General features: G+C 41.1%; 1 protein-coding gene across 3 annotated transcripts in view; it reads left to right on the forward strand.

Moving 5' to 3' along the window:
* ITPR1 (inositol 1,4,5-trisphosphate receptor type 1) overlaps nucleotides 1-16,444 on the forward strand; it is a 331,898-nt gene that overhangs the window by 181,006 nt on the left and 134,448 nt on the right. For all 3 annotated transcript variants that reach the window (XM_049640899.1, XM_049640900.1, XM_049640901.1), the window contains 6 exons: nucleotides 807-944; nucleotides 4,401-4,526; nucleotides 6,878-7,078; nucleotides 9,154-9,405; nucleotides 10,779-10,904; nucleotides 13,120-13,248. In XM_049640899.1, coding sequence (XP_049496856.1) covers nucleotides 807-944; nucleotides 4,401-4,526; nucleotides 6,878-7,078; nucleotides 9,154-9,405; nucleotides 10,779-10,904; nucleotides 13,120-13,248 — 972 coding nt within the window. The remainder of the gene's footprint in view (nucleotides 1-806; nucleotides 945-4,400; nucleotides 4,527-6,877; nucleotides 7,079-9,153; nucleotides 9,406-10,778; nucleotides 10,905-13,119; nucleotides 13,249-16,444) is intronic.

The following is a 16,444-nucleotide window of genomic DNA, read 5'->3' on the forward strand; positions in this document are numbered from 1 at the left end:
TTCCTTCCTTCCTTCCTTCCTTCCTTCCTCCTTTTCTCCCTTCATCCCTTTTAAAGTTTCTTTATTTTTAGAGAGAGAAAGTGTGCACACATGCAAGCGGAAGGGGACAGAGACAGAGGGAGAGAGAGAATCGCAAGTGGGCTCTGCACGGTCAGTGTGGAGCCTCATGCAGGGTTTGATCTCACAAACTGTAAGATCATGACCTGAGCCAAAGTCAAGATTTGGACACTTAACCAACTGACCCACCCAGGCACCCCTGGAGATCTTTCTGAAACTATCCCACTTTTGGTTGAAGACATAACCTACTTCATACTCTGGAAGGGCCTGTTTTTAACCATGTGTAGATTCGGTTTGATGTGATTAAGGGATACTACATATGGGAGGAATCTCCTGTGTTTAATATGTCGTGATCACTTCTGCCTCCCTGCCCATGACCAGAGCCTACAGTTTTTTCTGTTATGCTTCCCAGTTTTCTGAAGTTGATTTCTTTCATTTTTTTTTGAAATAATTTTTTCAGGCTTTATGGAGATAAAATTGACAAAAGAAACTGTCATCTTGCTGAAGTGTGACACGCAATAACTTGATAGACACTCTGTGAAGTGATGATCACAATCAGGTTACTTAACACGTCCATCACCTCACATGGCAAGCTCTTTGGAGGGTGGGTGAGAACAGTTCAGATTTACTGTCAGCCGATTTTACGCACACGGCGCACCTTCGCTGACTGTTGCCGCCGCACTGTGCATTGGATCTCAGAACTGGGATGCTGGTCGTGGGTACACACTTGGAGTCTCTCTTTCTGACAGATTCTGATTCGGCTCAGCAAACTCTGCGTGCAGGAGAGCGCCACCGTGAGGAAGAGCAAGAAGCAGCAGCAGCGCCTGCTCCGGAACATGGGTGCGCACGCAGTGGTGCTGGAGCTGCTGCAGATCCCCTACGAGAAGGTGAGTGAGTTCCCCTCTGGCGGCGGCAGCTGTTCCCAGGGCCGGGGCGGGTCCCCGCGTTTTCCGAAACCCTCCACGTTGGGATAGTGTTGGTGGCCACATGGAGCTGACGTGGCGATGGCGAACATAAGGCACTTGTAGGCAACTTGTGCTAAACAGACAGGGTGTCATGAAATACAGCCACCCGTAACCTGCCTCCAGAATCCGTGGCTTCTCCACTTGCTCCCACGTGGCACTGGATGCAAAGGTGGGATGGACGGACCTATATATGCACATGGGCATGTGCTGTGTCCTGGGTCATCTGCAAATGCCTTTTGGGCAACGTAAGCCCTGCAAGTGACTGGATGCATGTGGGGACATAGGGCCTGCCCACTTGTGAGGTCCTCAGTAGTGTGCTGATTTCTGGTTAAATTATTTGGATCTTTCAGGATACTTGGCTCCAAGTCCTCTTTTCTGTTGTTAGAAGTTACACTCTCTGTCCCATTTTCTCATGCCAGCATTTGTCGTTGACCATGATAGGATTTAGGGAAGTAGGGTAACAGTTCTCTGTGCCATGCAGCCTGACAGGGCACTTTCAAAAGCCTCTATTCACTTCTAAAATCCAGCACAGTTATCATGTTGTTCCCACTTGAAAGATGAGGAGACCGAGGCTTGGGGAACTCGAGAGTCCCAGGGAATGGATTTAGTCTCTTGAGTTCACCAGTGACTTCCAGAGAGACTTGGTGGTGAAGAGTTGGCTAAAGAGGGCTCACTGCTAGTGCTTGGAGGGTGCCAGGCACTGCACTGAGTCATATTCATTCTCCAGTTCATTTCATCCTTAAAACAGCGCTTGAGATGGGTTGTACTATCAGTAGCCCCATTTTATTATTTTATGTTATTTTATGTTATTCCATGTTATTTTATGTTATTTTATGTTATTTAACAATTATTTACTTTTGAGATCGAGTGAGAGAGCACAAGCAAGGGAGAGGCAGAGAGAGAGGGAGACACAGAATCCAAAGTAGGCTCCAGGCTCTGGGCTTTCAGTACCGAGCCCAACGCGGGGCTCAAACCCACAAACCGTGAGATCATGAGCTGAGCTGAAGTCGTACGTTTAACTGACTGAGTCACCCAGGCGCCCTTACTATTAGTAGCCCCATTTTAGATAAGAAGACTGGCCAGAGGTTCAGTACCTTGCCTGTACGGCCCAGCAACACATGGCAGAGCCAGATCTGCTCACCCGTGAGGCCCAGGCCCTGCTTGCTGTACCTTATCTTCCACGTACCTCACTTGGGCCTGCTGCCCTATGCTCCAGGAATTTCTCTGCAAAGGCCGCTGCCACAATCATGGGGCCCATGTGATTCAGCCTGGTCAAGCCTTTCTGCAGCCACAGATAAAGTGTAAGCTTAATCCCTCTGATAGGTCAGGAACTTAACTGACTTGAATATAACTTCAATCTAAGTGTGCTTGTCATCCAAACTTGGCTGACATGTAACTAGAACCAGCAAGCTGAATAACCTTGCTACATATACAGAATGTGAGAAGGTAGTTTGCTGGCCGTATCTTTGCCTGACAATTTCACCAGTTTCCTTAAAGAAAGACAGCTCTTCATAGAGTAGTGTGAAAGTAACAGGTAACGCGATTCAGCTGGAATTGGGGTAGACCATTGTGTGTGTGTGTGTGTGTGTGTGTGTGTATGTGTGTGTGAGACTGGTTTGATTTGGGATGGGTACGGATAGCCCATTGTGGGAGAACAGTGGAAGAATTCCTACCAGCAGATACTCTCTTGTTAGGTGGTATCTTTAGAGTTTACCTGCCTTGTAAAAATTTGTTTCACCTGATGAAGCCTTTGGTTTCAATGAACCCCCGAAGATACTCCTTTGAGCCGAAGAAGTGAAAGAGTGCAGAACTGTTGGAGATTACTGCTGACAACCAGCAGGGTCTCTCTGTCCCAAGGCCTCTGATTTCTTAGAGCTGGAGGACATGCCACTTTCCCTGTTAGTAGGAGACAAATGTAATATCCAGTATGTTGTATGGGATTTGCTATTAATGTCCTTTTAAACTCTTCTGTTTTTGATTGTCAAGGCTGGTAGCTCAGATTCCTTCTGTCTGTTGTTCTGACAGATGCGTCCTTTCTTCCAGGGTTATTATCTAGACCAGGGTGGGCAACCTGCAGACCTGAACCAAATCCAGTCTGCCATCTGTTGTCATACAGCGTAGTAGTTAAGAACGCATTCTTAAATCTTACATCTTTAGTAGTACCTGCCTAACCTCCTTTCTTTTGCTTTTTGATCCACAAAGCCACAAAGTATCTGTCTGACCCTTGGTCTAGACCAGAACCAGTAGCTTACCTTTACTGAATAATTATTATCTAAGCCCTTGACTTGGATTTTCTCATTTAATCTTCACAGCAACTGTATGAAGTGTGCATTTTTCATATCTCCATTTTATAGATGAGGAGACAGAAGCCCTGAAGGGTTAAGTAACTTACCCAACGTCACACAGCTAGTGAGTGGTAGATCTGGGTAAGAGCTAAGCAGTCTGGTTTCAGGGTCTACGTTGCTAACTGCTGTGCAGTCTGGCATTTGAAATGAGGTGGTGTATGTGAGAAGACGTAGGGAGATTGTTGTGGGCTAAGTGAGTAGGAGGGACGATTCCATTTTTGGAATTCTTTCATTTTTACTATATTTAAACTTTTGCTTGTTTAGAATTGGGCAAAATGGTGATAGGTTTTATGCATTTGTCTTATCTTGGGGCATCTAACGCTCTCTAAAAATACTGAGTACAGTATATGCTTTTACTATAGGAAATGAGAATCGCATGATCAGCTGTTGAAATGCCTTGGGGCAGGTATTATCCCCATTTTGCAGATGGGAAAATTAACTCTTAGGTTAGATGCTAAGACAGAGATGACAAGGAAAGGATTGTGGCAGGTATATTTGCCCACATTTACAATCCAAAGAGAGTCCCCCTTTGTCACGTGATCCCTGCCAAAAATGAACGCATACATTTGTGAGGCAGATTAAAGAGAGTGAGCCCGAGACCTGGGCGGTGTGACCTCATCGCTCACGATGCGGTCGGCCACGGCTCCGCTATCCCTCTGTTCTCAGAAGTGGGGCGTTCAGAAGTTTCAGGCATTGCTAGAAATGAAATCCCAGAGGCTTCCTCTCAGCTTCCACTCTGTATTGCATTTTTCCCGAATCAATTCTTTTTATATCTACCCAAGGCTAGTGGAAGAGAATATAGGAGAATTGAATAAGTTACTGGCGTCTTTTCACCGTCAGCGACGCGGCACCCCAGTGTCTTTACACAACAGTCTCTCGGCAAGCACCTTGGCTGGAACCCACTTAGCAGGTGGTGAGCGTATCATAGAACGTGATCTCTTGGCCTAGAGATAAATGCTGTCTTCTCTGACCTTCTGTTGTCTACTGCATCGCCCGTTTTCAACTGATTTTTCATCTCCCTCCTTCCACACAGGCTGAAGATACCAAGATGCAGGAGATAATGAGGCTGGCTCATGAATTTCTGCAGAATTTCTGTGCTGGCAACCAGCAGAATCAAGCATTGCTACACAAACACATAAACCTGTTTCTCAACCCAGGGGTAAGACTTGAGGCCTATCTGGAAATCTGTGAGGGGAGGAGGGTGCGAAGCACTAAGGAACAACAGCTGGTTCTTTTGCTGTTGTGACCACGGGGACTTGTTACAAAGCAACATTCATTCCAAGCGGAACGTTGGGACCATCTCTCAGGAGAACATAAATATTCCCCTTATTTTGGGGGGAGAAAGGGAAAAGGAGGAGGAGGTGGTAGGACAGGGTAAGGTATATTTTTATTTTTTCTTAACGTTCTTCATTACATCAAATTTTAGTGCTGGTGAGTTGCTAATTCTCACTCACCAACCACATCCTCCTGAGGTCTTGCATAAAGTTTTCTGTGTACATAATACAATACATAATAATACGTTAGATACATATAAATACACAATATATTCATATAAAACATAATTGTTATATTTTAGTGTGTCAAATATGTTTTTGAAGTACGTGGAGTGCATTTTTTTTAGAGATAAATGGTGCCATACTCTACTTGTAGCTTTTTTCTCTTAATACATTGTGGCTATCTTTGCAAGTCAGAGATAAATTTTTCTGATTTTTGATGAGAATTTTTGATGGCTATGTGGCATTCCATAGTATGTCTGTAACTTTTTAAAGCCCATTGGCATATTAATAGACATTTAGGCCAGCTCTAATTTTTGGCTTTGTGTAATTCTACAAAGGACCTCCTTGTAATACATGCACACTGACATATTTGTTAGTACTGCTGGAGCTTTGGAGGACAGGACTACTAGAATTGTGATGTTAGGAAGAGAAAAGACAAAAGATACAAAGCTGAAAGCCCCCTACTTCATACCAAACATAAAACTTATCCCTCAATAACTCGGGGTAAAAACCACAGAAAATAAGCCTTCTAGAAGAGAACATGAAAATATTTTGATGACCTTGTGGAAAGCAAAGTTTTTTTTTTTTTTAATTTAAGTTTTAAGTAATCTCTACACCTTACCTGGGGCTCGAACTCACAACCCTGAGATCGGTTCATACACTCCTTGAACTGAGCCAGCCAGATGCGCCCAGAGTTTTCTTACCCAGTATAAAAATAGAATTAATTATAACGGAAAACATAAAATAAAGACTTCCGTTCACCGGGTGAGCTCATTAAGATCATCCAGAGGCAAGCCAGAGAGTGGGGGAAGACGTTTGCTTTGCATATATGTTCAATTAAGAACTCATGTCCAGAATTTATAATAAACTGAAGAAAAGTCAACAAGGAAAAAGGCAACCCATTTTTTAAATGGATAAAAAAAACTTTAAAATGAAATAATCTGTAGTAGAACATACCCAGGTGCCTGTCACTGGGACAAGGTGATCATCCAAGAAGTATAAATTAACTAAGATAGGCAAAACAAAGTATGACTAAATTCAGAGACCAACAACAGTGTAAATCAGCAAGGATATGGAAAAGCTGTGGTGTAGAATGGAAATTGTTAATATCTTTTGAAAGCTGTTGAGAAGTACTTTTTAAAAAAAATTTTTTTTACTGTTCATTCACTTTTGAGAGACACCAAAGTGAGTGGGGGAAGGGCAGAGAGGGAGACACAGAATCCAAAGCAGGCTCTAGGCTCTGAGCTATCTGTCAGCAAAGAACCCGTTGTGGGGCTCAAACTCATTAACGGTGAGATCATGACCTGAGCCAAAGTCCGACACTTAACCAACTGAGCCATCCAGGTGCCCCTGTTGAGAAGTACTTTTAAAGCCAAACATTTATATTTTGCAACCCAGCAATTCCACTCTTGGATATAAAGCCAACAGAAAGGCACACACATTAAAATTTACCAGAAGACATGTTCGAGAATGCCCAGAGCAGCCCTATTGTGCGAAGAGTAGTGCCATTAAAACCTGCCGTTAAACTGGATACACCCCTAATGCCCATCAGCAATAGAAGAGATCAGCACACTGTGGTTGATTCATGTCATGGAATATACATAGCAGTATATTCTATGTACTGATACATGCAACAACATGTTGACAGCATCGCAAATGTACTATTAAACAAAAGAAAGCAGGTGGAAGACAGTACAGGAGGCTCAAAAACAGGCAAAACTAATCTGTGGTTGCAGAAATCAAAATAGGAGTTAAATTGGGTGGTAAGACATTTTGTTTCTTGATCTGGGTGCTGGGGTTCCCACCATAGTTCATTGAGGTGAAACTAGTTGTTTCCCTTTCTATATGTTTATTACACATGATTGAAAAGGTTTATGAAAAAAGAAGGCCGTACAGAAGTGAGAAGGGAGAGCCATCTCTTCACTGGTTTGAAGGCTTCTTTGTGTGTTTTGGTAGACTCTTTGTCACTTTGTTCTCTGATGTCCCTGTGCTCCTGCTCTGACTCTTCTGTCAGATCCTGGAGGCGGTAACCATGCAGCACATCTTCATGAACAACTTCCAGCTCTGCAGTGAGATCAATGAGAGGGTTGTCCAACACTTTGTTCACTGCATCGAGACTCACGGTCGGAACGTCCAGTACATCAAGTTCTTGCAGACGATTGTCAAGGCAGAAGGGAAATTCATTAAAAAGTGCCAAGACATGGTTATGGCTGAGGTAACAACTGCTTATTTCTATATCCCTGCCTTTGGTGTTCCATACAAATTTTTAAATTACTACTCTCTGTATGAACTAGCACCCTCTCCTGGACCCACATGAAGGGACAAAACATAATTGTGGTTTGTTTGTGTGAGAGAGTGTGTTTGTGAGCATAAATCAGATACACACGTAGGCAAGAGTCTCATCAGGTTTTCCATAGTAGTGAATCTGTTTATTTTGAGGAGTTTGGGATCAGATTTTTTTGAGAGGGGGAAAATAAAACCAGGAGTAGCAAACCAAAAATACGATGAATAGAGATTAAATGTGGATAGAAACCAGTGAGCCAGAACAGCCTGTGTTCCTGTGAATAAGTTGTCTTTAATTAATTATTCACTTCATTAGCTAGAAAAATTGTTACTTGATGATTCTTGAGAAGAAGCTAGACCGTGGGATTGGGACAAAGTCCTGCTTGGTTCTCTGTGGGAAGTCAATGCCCCATGAATGCTGTCTGACCAAAAAAGCCCTCTGCCACCACTTTCAGATACATTCCATTTCATCTTTTGCCTGTTTAAAAAAATGAAAACTTAAGTAAATCCACCTACCATTTGGATTTAAAATGTCAAAAGAACATACGATACCAGTGGAAGGTAGTGTTGCATAATTAAAAGAACTGACTTACCTAGGATATGAATGAAGGCTGTACTGCTTTACCGGCTTGTGACGTGTCAACTTCCCCAACCCTCAGCGTGCATTTTTGTGAAAGAAGGTGTAGCCGTATTCACCTGAGGAACTGATATGTGAACTCATTGAAATAATGATGACAAAAATAGCTAACATTTCTTGGAAGCCTGCCATACCCTAGTCAGGGCTCTAAGCAATTTACATATAATCATTTATTTAATCTGCATGACAACACCATGAGTTCATTATCTTCTTTGTTCTCAATTTTACGGACAAAACTGAGGCACAATGAAGTTAGGTGATCCATGTGAAGTATTTATCACAATACTTGGCACTTACTTAGAGCCTATGAAGGTTAGATGTTATTGTGTAAATAATACTGACTATATTTATTTTGGCTTCTGTACCAGCCCTTTTTGGATCTTCTGTATTTCATGCAGTGCTGAAATTGATTTATTCTTAAGTAGATTTATGAGAAGCCACATTCAGTCCTGGGGACAAGTTATAAGTAGGAAAGCCTTGATTTTTTGATGAGTGTTGAAAGTTAGGTGTATCTTTTTTTTTTTTTTTTTTAACGTTTATTTATTTTTGAGACAGAGAGAGACAGAGCATGAACAGGGGAGGGGCAGAGAGAGAGGGAGACACAGAATTGGAGCCAGGCTCCAGGCTCTGAGCCATCACCCAGAGCTGGACGCGGGGCTCATACTCACGGACCGTGAGATCGTGACCTGAGCCGAAGTCGGACACTTAACCGACTGAGCCACCCAGGCGCCCCAAAAGTTAGGTGTATCTTAATGAGAACTGGATAATTTGTGAAGAGAGAAGGCACCGCATGAGAGAGTTGTAAGAGGGATACTGCTTTTCAGGCATAAAAAGATGGAAACATTTTTTGAAATGTTTGTTTATTTGGGGGTGGGTGGCAGAAGGGGAGAAAGAGAATCTGTACCATCAGCACAGAGCCTGACACTGGGATCGATGTCACAAACCAAGAGATCATGTCCTGAGCCAAAACTAAGAGTCAGGTGGACACTCAACCAACCGAGTCACCCAAGCGCCCCTGTAAATATTTTTAAGTAGAAAAATCATAGCCTAATTATTAGGTTTGGAATTAAAAGTGCAAGCTTACAGTCTGCATTTCCACTTGATACATGAATGTTGGTATGCAGACCTTGTCTTCCCCCAGTGGCTTTAGGACCACTGTCCTATACCTGTATCTGTCGATCGAAATGCTGCTGCTGAAGATTTTCTTGTTCATTAATATAAATGAAGTTTAGACGAGTTTGGTAAAACAGGTGAGACTGGTTTTAGAAAGCAAATGCTGACAGAACATCTCTTTTTCCCTTTTCCCTCATTTTTTAAATGTCCCCACCTCTGCAAGCTCATACTATAAGTAAGCCCCATTCTTTCTGCAGCTGGTTAATTCGGGAGAGGACGTCCTCGTGTTCTACAATGACAGAGCCTCTTTCCAGACCCTAATCCAGATGATGAGGTCAGAGCGGGACCGGATGGATGAGAACAGCCCTCTCATGTACCACATCCACCTGGTTGAGCTCTTGGCCGTATGCACTGAGGGCAAGAACGTCTATACAGAGATAAAGTGCAACTCTCTGCTCCCACTGGATGACATTGTCCGTGTCGTGACCCATGAGGATTGCATCCCCGAGGTGAGCAAGCTCTTCTCATGTCTCTGCATGTGGCATGTGGACTTGCAGCCAGCTCCGATGCGGCCTCACAGTACGATAAGATCTGCAGCTCATTTTGTAGTGAGGAAACAACATTTTCTCAAATGCCAGTTTAGTGTATGAAGAACATTGGGGGGATTTTAGTCCTTCTTGATGTCTCCTCGAGAAGAGTGGGAATCTGCTTCTGTGCTTCCGCTCTTGAAAACTAATCATTCAGCCTGTTGAGCGAAGAGTATTTGCTTGGAATGAATGTCTGAAAAATGAGATGGAGTGGTTTGAGATATGGTTCGTGTGCACATAAGACCTATTCTGCAAGTAGATTCTTTAATGAAAATGTGTATTGCAAAAATGAATGAATGACAATTATAAAACATTTAGGAACTACAGGTAACCAATAGGAAAATTAAAATAATCTATAATTCTACCACCCATAATAAATACCTGTTAAAAATAAATAAATACATACATACATACATACATACATACATACATACCTGTTAGGTTTTGGAAATGATTCCTTTCAAGTTTTCTGTTTCGTTGTTGATAAGTGTTGGCTAATAACAATAATGACAACAAAAACAGTGAATCATACAGTTTATATTTTGCCTTTGTATGTTTAAAATACATGCTATTAATTTATATCTTAAACTAAATACACATTATTTATAGCAGATACAGTGTGTATTTTGTCTTTGTTTAAAATATAAGCTGGTAACTTAATCTTAAACTGAATATACTTTTATTTATAGTATATGTAGTATATATCAAATAGATGTTTTTAGATGAATTTTTGAAAAGTTAATGCATTATGAAAAGTTCACATAGCAGAGACTATAAAGAAGTAAACTATGACATATCTCCTAATCTGTCCCTTCCCACCCCACAGAAAATTATTATGGTCTTGTACATCCTTCTAGAGTTCTGTATATGAACAAATGTAAATAAATATTCTTCATTCCCTCCCCCGTTTTTTTTCCTAACCACAAAAGATGACATTCTGTATACACTGTTGTTCTTTTTCATATCTGTCCATAAAGAGATTCCACATTCTTTTTTTTTTTTTTTTACAGTTACATAAAAATTTTATCATATGGATGTACTATAATTGCCTTGCATGTCTGTTTAACCGGCTTATGCTAATAAAATGAGATAATTAATAACTGATGATTATAATAAAGGAGAAAAAAAACAAGATCACATTTTTCTCACAGCCTTGTCCACACAGCATTTTATCAGACTTTTGGACTCATTTATTTGACAGATGGAAATGGTGTTTTGATACAGTTTTAATTTGCATTTCTCTTTTTCTATGTATACGAAATTGGTTTTTCAGAAACATCTATTTCTGTCTTCAGGTTAAAATTGCCTACATTAACTTCCTTAATCACTGCTACGTGGATACTGAGGTGGAAATGAAGGAGATTTATACCAGTAATCACATGTGGAAGTTGTTTGAGAATTTCCTTGTAGACATCTGCAGGGTAAGGCTTTCTGGAACTGAGGGGCAGAGCGGAAATGTTTGTGTATGTGCGTGTGTCTGGACATCCTTATGCAGGCGTGAGGAAAATATTCACGTCATTTCAGCTTGCTCATGTGACACGGGGAGGCAGATGTGGCTCTACATTTGCACACGCCTCATTTCTTTATGCCTTTTACCTCTTGCTGAGAATAGATTTTATTCATCACATGTCAGAAAGGTGGGTTATTGCTTTTCATTTCATCCTTTATGGACTGATTTGTGAATAATAATCCGAGACATACTAAAATCACATTTGAAAGTTTTCTTTTCCTTGACGATATCTCTCCTTAAAGGACACCTTCCTGAGCTTGAGCATTTATCTCCTTCAGTCTGGTGTCAAGGATTCTGCAAAGCACTTCCCTTTGGATCTGCTTTCCTGACCTAGCAGTTGGATGGGCTTCATATTCTGGATTTGGTTTTTCTCTGAGCTTAATACTGTTTCTAAAGCTGCAAGACCACTGCCTAACAAGGCACACCATGGATTCACGATGAGTTTTGTGGTGGTGGGTTTGGGGGATGGGGGATGGTAACCAAGTTCTTGAAAGAATGATTATAAGATGAATTTCGGAATCTTCATGTTAATAAGAAAGGTGCTTTGGAGAGTCTTACACTGTGATACTTCCTGCTTGATGGTACAAATTACAGTGTAAAACACCCTGCAAGAACTTGTTTTCTTTCTAATCAAGGTCTGTGTTTAATAATACTCACATGTTGGTATCACAGACAAATGTATACATATCTATTTTTTTTAATCTCAAATTCCTCCTAGTCTTTTAATCCCATAAATCTGGTTTTGGAGATTGGAATGGAAGGCCTGCTCTGTTTTTTGTGGAGTTTTTTTTGTTTTTTAATCAGGGCTGAACAAAGTTTTCTGTAAAGGACCAGATATTAATATGTTCAGGTTTGTGGTCCATCTGGTCTCTGACACAACTACTCAAGTCTGCCCTGGTAGTTTGAAAACAGCCATGACAATAGGTAAATAGGTGGGCATGGCTGTGTTCCAATAAAACTTTATTTATAAAAGCAGCCACCAGCACGTAACTGTGCTGACCTCTACATTACGTTATTCAGAAATGTAAAATCAGTTACTAATTTCATTCTCTGAATGTGTCAAAACTGCTCAGTATTAAGCTGACGATATGGCAATTAGTTAATAAAACATGGTTTTTTTTGCCCTTCATAAATTTTTATTGTAAGCAACATTACATCTGAAATTACAGCACTAATGAATTTGGTAATAAAACTTGATTTTTAAAAGTGTATTTTCTATATCTTTTCCTCTAAATGCCTAATCTTATTTTAAATAGCAAAATTAAGTATAATGCCAGTAAAACCTGAAGTCTCTCACCTCAAGACCTATGGAATCAATGATTTTGACTCAAACTCCACTATTTTCAGCAGTACTGCATATCAGTAACTTTTTTTTAATTGAAGTATAGTTGACACACAATGTTATATTAGCTTTACTGTACATCGTAGCAATTTGACAACTTTATATGTTATGCTACAGTAGCATTTTTATTGAATAGAAGAGTGTTGTAGCATTGGAGAATATTACACACAGTGGACCTGATATATTTGATTCTCTTGATCATATGTTAGGAAACATCGCGTAGAACAGATGAATGGCTTAACAAGGAGCACAGTTCACTTTTAGGGGAAAACACAGACAACTGTAGTTACTATGCCTCTTGTTGTCTTTTAAGGTGTTAGATTTGCCACACATGGCTAGGAATTTGGAAGCAATAGCCCTGTAGGTCCCATACTGACTTAAAAAAATTTTTTTTTAATGTTTATTTTTTTGAGAGAGTGTGAGTGGGGGAGGGGAAGAGAGAGAGGGAGACACAGAATCTGAAGCAGGCTCCAAGCTCTGAGCTTTCAGCACAGAGCTGACAACGGATTTGAACCCACAAACCATGAGACCATGCATGACCTAAGTTGAAGTCAACTGCTTAACTGACTGAGCCACTCACGCACCCTGGTCCCTTATCAGTTTTGTTTTACGAGTCTATACTGGGATACACAGTTGATCAGTTTCTCTGGCTGCATGATTTATTGTTGTTATTTCAAGCCTTTATTTTCGTTTGTTGGATTAGCAGGAGTGGTTACAGATTTCTTAATTCTACAGCTGATCTACAGGTTTGGTGTGATGTCTAAAGCATCCACTTGCCTTGCAGGCCTGTAACAACACAAGTGACAGGAAGCATGCAGACTCAATTTTGGAAAAGTACGTTACTGAAATCGTCATGAGTATCGTTACTACCTTCTTCAGTTCTCCCTTCTCAGACCAGAGTACTACCCTGCAGGTAAGAAACACAAGCGGTGCAGGGCCTTCCCGACAGAGCTTCAGCAATTGCTGTTGGTGCTGATATGGCAGTGAGCAGCTATACACGAGCCTTCATGGATACAAGATCCTTTGCTTTCTCAGGATGCCCTTGGATAAATAAGCACCTGAGGATGTTTTTCTTCACCAGATGGTTGTATTGATTGTTGATCTTTTTTCCTTACAATGCCTGTTCTTATCCCCTTCAATCTTGTTGATTCCTCCCTTCCAATTTTAGGAGAAGCAGCTTTCAAATAGGTGCTAGCATGTTATTAAGGCTTTTTAAAAACATGTTTGGAAACCTCCATTTTAACTCCTGAAGTGTGTGCCTTAAGCTCATCCCAAGTGCTGCATGGCAAGAGTGAGAAGTCTTTAAGCCATGGCAGCAGGGCTGGTGTATTGTACAGCAACATGGGCATGTGAACTCCTTTGTGCACAGTGCTCCTGGGGTGTGCAGTGCAGCAGCCCTGCGTGCTGGTTCTCACTGTACAGTTTCAAAGTTTTGAATCCATGGGTCTGAAAGAGAATTTCATTCTTCGACTTGGAAAAATCACTCCTCTTTTTATAACTTAGGTCTGGGTCAACTGCTGTGGGAGTCTTACAGCAGATGCGTTGGTACAGCCTACAAGATGAAAGTTGGCCTTGGTCTCCAGTGATCAGAAGAGAAATAGTAACCATCCTTGTCATAGAAAGAGGTAGAGGCTGTCCTGGGGTTGATGGACGGCCCAGAGTTATTGGATTATAGACAGATAATCCTAATGCAGGTAAATTCTCCAAGGGAAATGTGATTCATGGTAGTATCATACTCATTAGTATATTTATCACATCCTGCTCTATTTCATTAACATACAGAGAGTTCATATAAGCTCAGTATAGTCTATGAGGTAGATGATATTGCCATCTTTGTAGCTCCATAAACTGAGGCTCAGAAAGTTTAATTACCATGCTGAGTCATGGTCACAGCCATTAAGTGGCATAACCATGATTTCAACCTACTTTTCTCTGATTCTGAAACTTGTGGAGTTTTTAGTGAGTTACATTTGCTGGGAACTATTGGTAACCTTCTGTTTGGTTAGAAATAACTATAAAAGCTAGCAATTAAGCTAAAGTATTGCAAAGTTTGAATGCTATCTTTCAAATGTCTGTATATATTCTTGAGTAATTGGGGAGCAGAAACTGGTTGGATCCCAAGCGCATGAGTTACCAGAGGCCAGAATGTGTTCTTTACCAAGTGCTATTATGCTGAGAGCCAGCCAGGAAAGCTGCCATGGTTGCTAAGATTGGACTTGCTGCTTTTGCAATTTAAAGTGACAATCCTTACAGCAATGCCCATTCTCCTATGGATCATGAAATAGTATTGCAAAACCAAAATGTCAAAGTAAGTCAATCAAATTAATTGGAAAACTATTAAACAGGAATATGAGTTTTGGTTTCCCATTTTGGTCACTCCTCTCTCTTCTTATTGCCTTACTCTGAAACCAATTTTTGGACCACCTAATAAGCCAGAATGGTCAGAGACATGAATCTTCAGTATAAGTGTTGTAAGTCCCAGCAAGACTCAGGTTGTCCATATATACTTAGAATACAAAATCCAAAGTGGATTTTAGGTTTTTTTTTTGTTGTTGTTGTTTTGTTTTGTTTTGTTTTGTTTTATGGCTTTCTAGAGCATGTATTTTCCAAGGAATACTATTTTTGGAGTTCTCATGGCCTATCTTGTTTTGTTTATATGCTGAACAGTATATGCGTCATTTCCCAGCTAGATTTTTACCTCCTTCCTGGCTGCCTTCCTTGTTTGTTTAGTTTTTTCCTTCTTTTCTTTCAACCCAAGCATATGAGGAAGGAAAATGGTGAGCTTGGGTTTGGCCATGTCACATTTATTTTATTATTTATTTACTTATTGCCAGTGGAATGTCCAGGAGGCAGCTGGGACTATGGGATCTAGGGAGGAAGGATAGAATTTTGGAGGCTTCAGAGCAGGATAAAGCTGGTTTCAAATTCACACTCTTTGCCTTATCAGCTCTGTGAACTTGGCTTGGTCACAGAACCTCTTTTCTTATATTTGAAACAGGGCTGTAATGTCAATCCTGTAGGCTATCGTGAGCAAGAGAGAAAATATTTGCGAAACATCTAGCATAATGCCTGGCACAGAGTAGCCGCTTAGTAAATATGATCCTATACTTTCTCTGCTACACCATAAGCTACAGTAAGAAGGACATAGCTATGCCTTATGTGCATAGTTACTTCTGATACTGCTCTGTCCGTTGTAGCTTTTTGTGCTTGGGACCTGGTAGGTGCTGATTTCACTGAGTAAGTAAATGAGTCCATGAGACTCAGGAGAGTGGAGTAGTAGAATCCGGATATAAACAGTTGGTAGTTGAATCATGGCCAGGAAAATGAAGCATTTTACTAGAACAGACTGGTCAGAGCACGAGTAATTAAAGATAGCATCTAAAAGAGGCCAGAGGAAGGTCTTCACTTGATCACGCAGGCAGAGTGGTATTCAGGAACAAGCAGGGCTTCAGGATAAGAGAAGGGAGGATTTTACGAAGAGGGTGATGGGCAGCCGTGTTTTTTAGTCCGAGAGTTTGAGTGACTTGATGGCACCAGATTGCCCATTGGAGTGGGTCATTAGAAAGCAGCTACACTGGCTAACGTATTCCTCTTTTGTTTATCCAGAGGTGAGACGGGAACAGAGCAAATACCCAATAAATACTGATTAAATTGAATTGAGTCAAAGGATACTTCTTTCTTTGAGTTTGGGTGTTGGGTTCCCATCCCAACTCTAACACATATTCCCAGTGGGGTGGGTGATAATACCACTGCTTACTTCCTATGGTCATATGGTAAGGGTTCCATGAGATATGTAGAAAGCACTCAGCACTTGGCGTGTGGGAAGTGTTCTCCATAAATGGCTTCTCTCATTGGGAACGTTGTGCTCAGGAGCTAAATATCAGGGTTTTGCAGCCAATTTCTCAGGCTCTTTATGATCTTGTCCTCTCTTAGTAACGCAGTTTACTGTCCTGGGTAGCTGGGAGGTGTAGAACAGAAAGTACTTCCTGAAGAAAGCAATAAGATTCTGCTTTGCAGGTGAACTTCGTGGAAAGAGCACAAATTGTCAGCATCAGAGAGCCCTGAGGTTGACTGACTGCTCTGGCACCACTTGTTAGTTCTTTTGGATA

The sequence above is a fragment of the Panthera uncia genome, chromosome A2, assembly GCF_023721935.1.
Source record: "Panthera uncia isolate 11264 chromosome A2, Puncia_PCG_1.0, whole genome shotgun sequence".
Classification (NCBI taxonomy): Eukaryota; Metazoa; Chordata; class Mammalia; order Carnivora; family Felidae; genus Panthera; species Panthera uncia.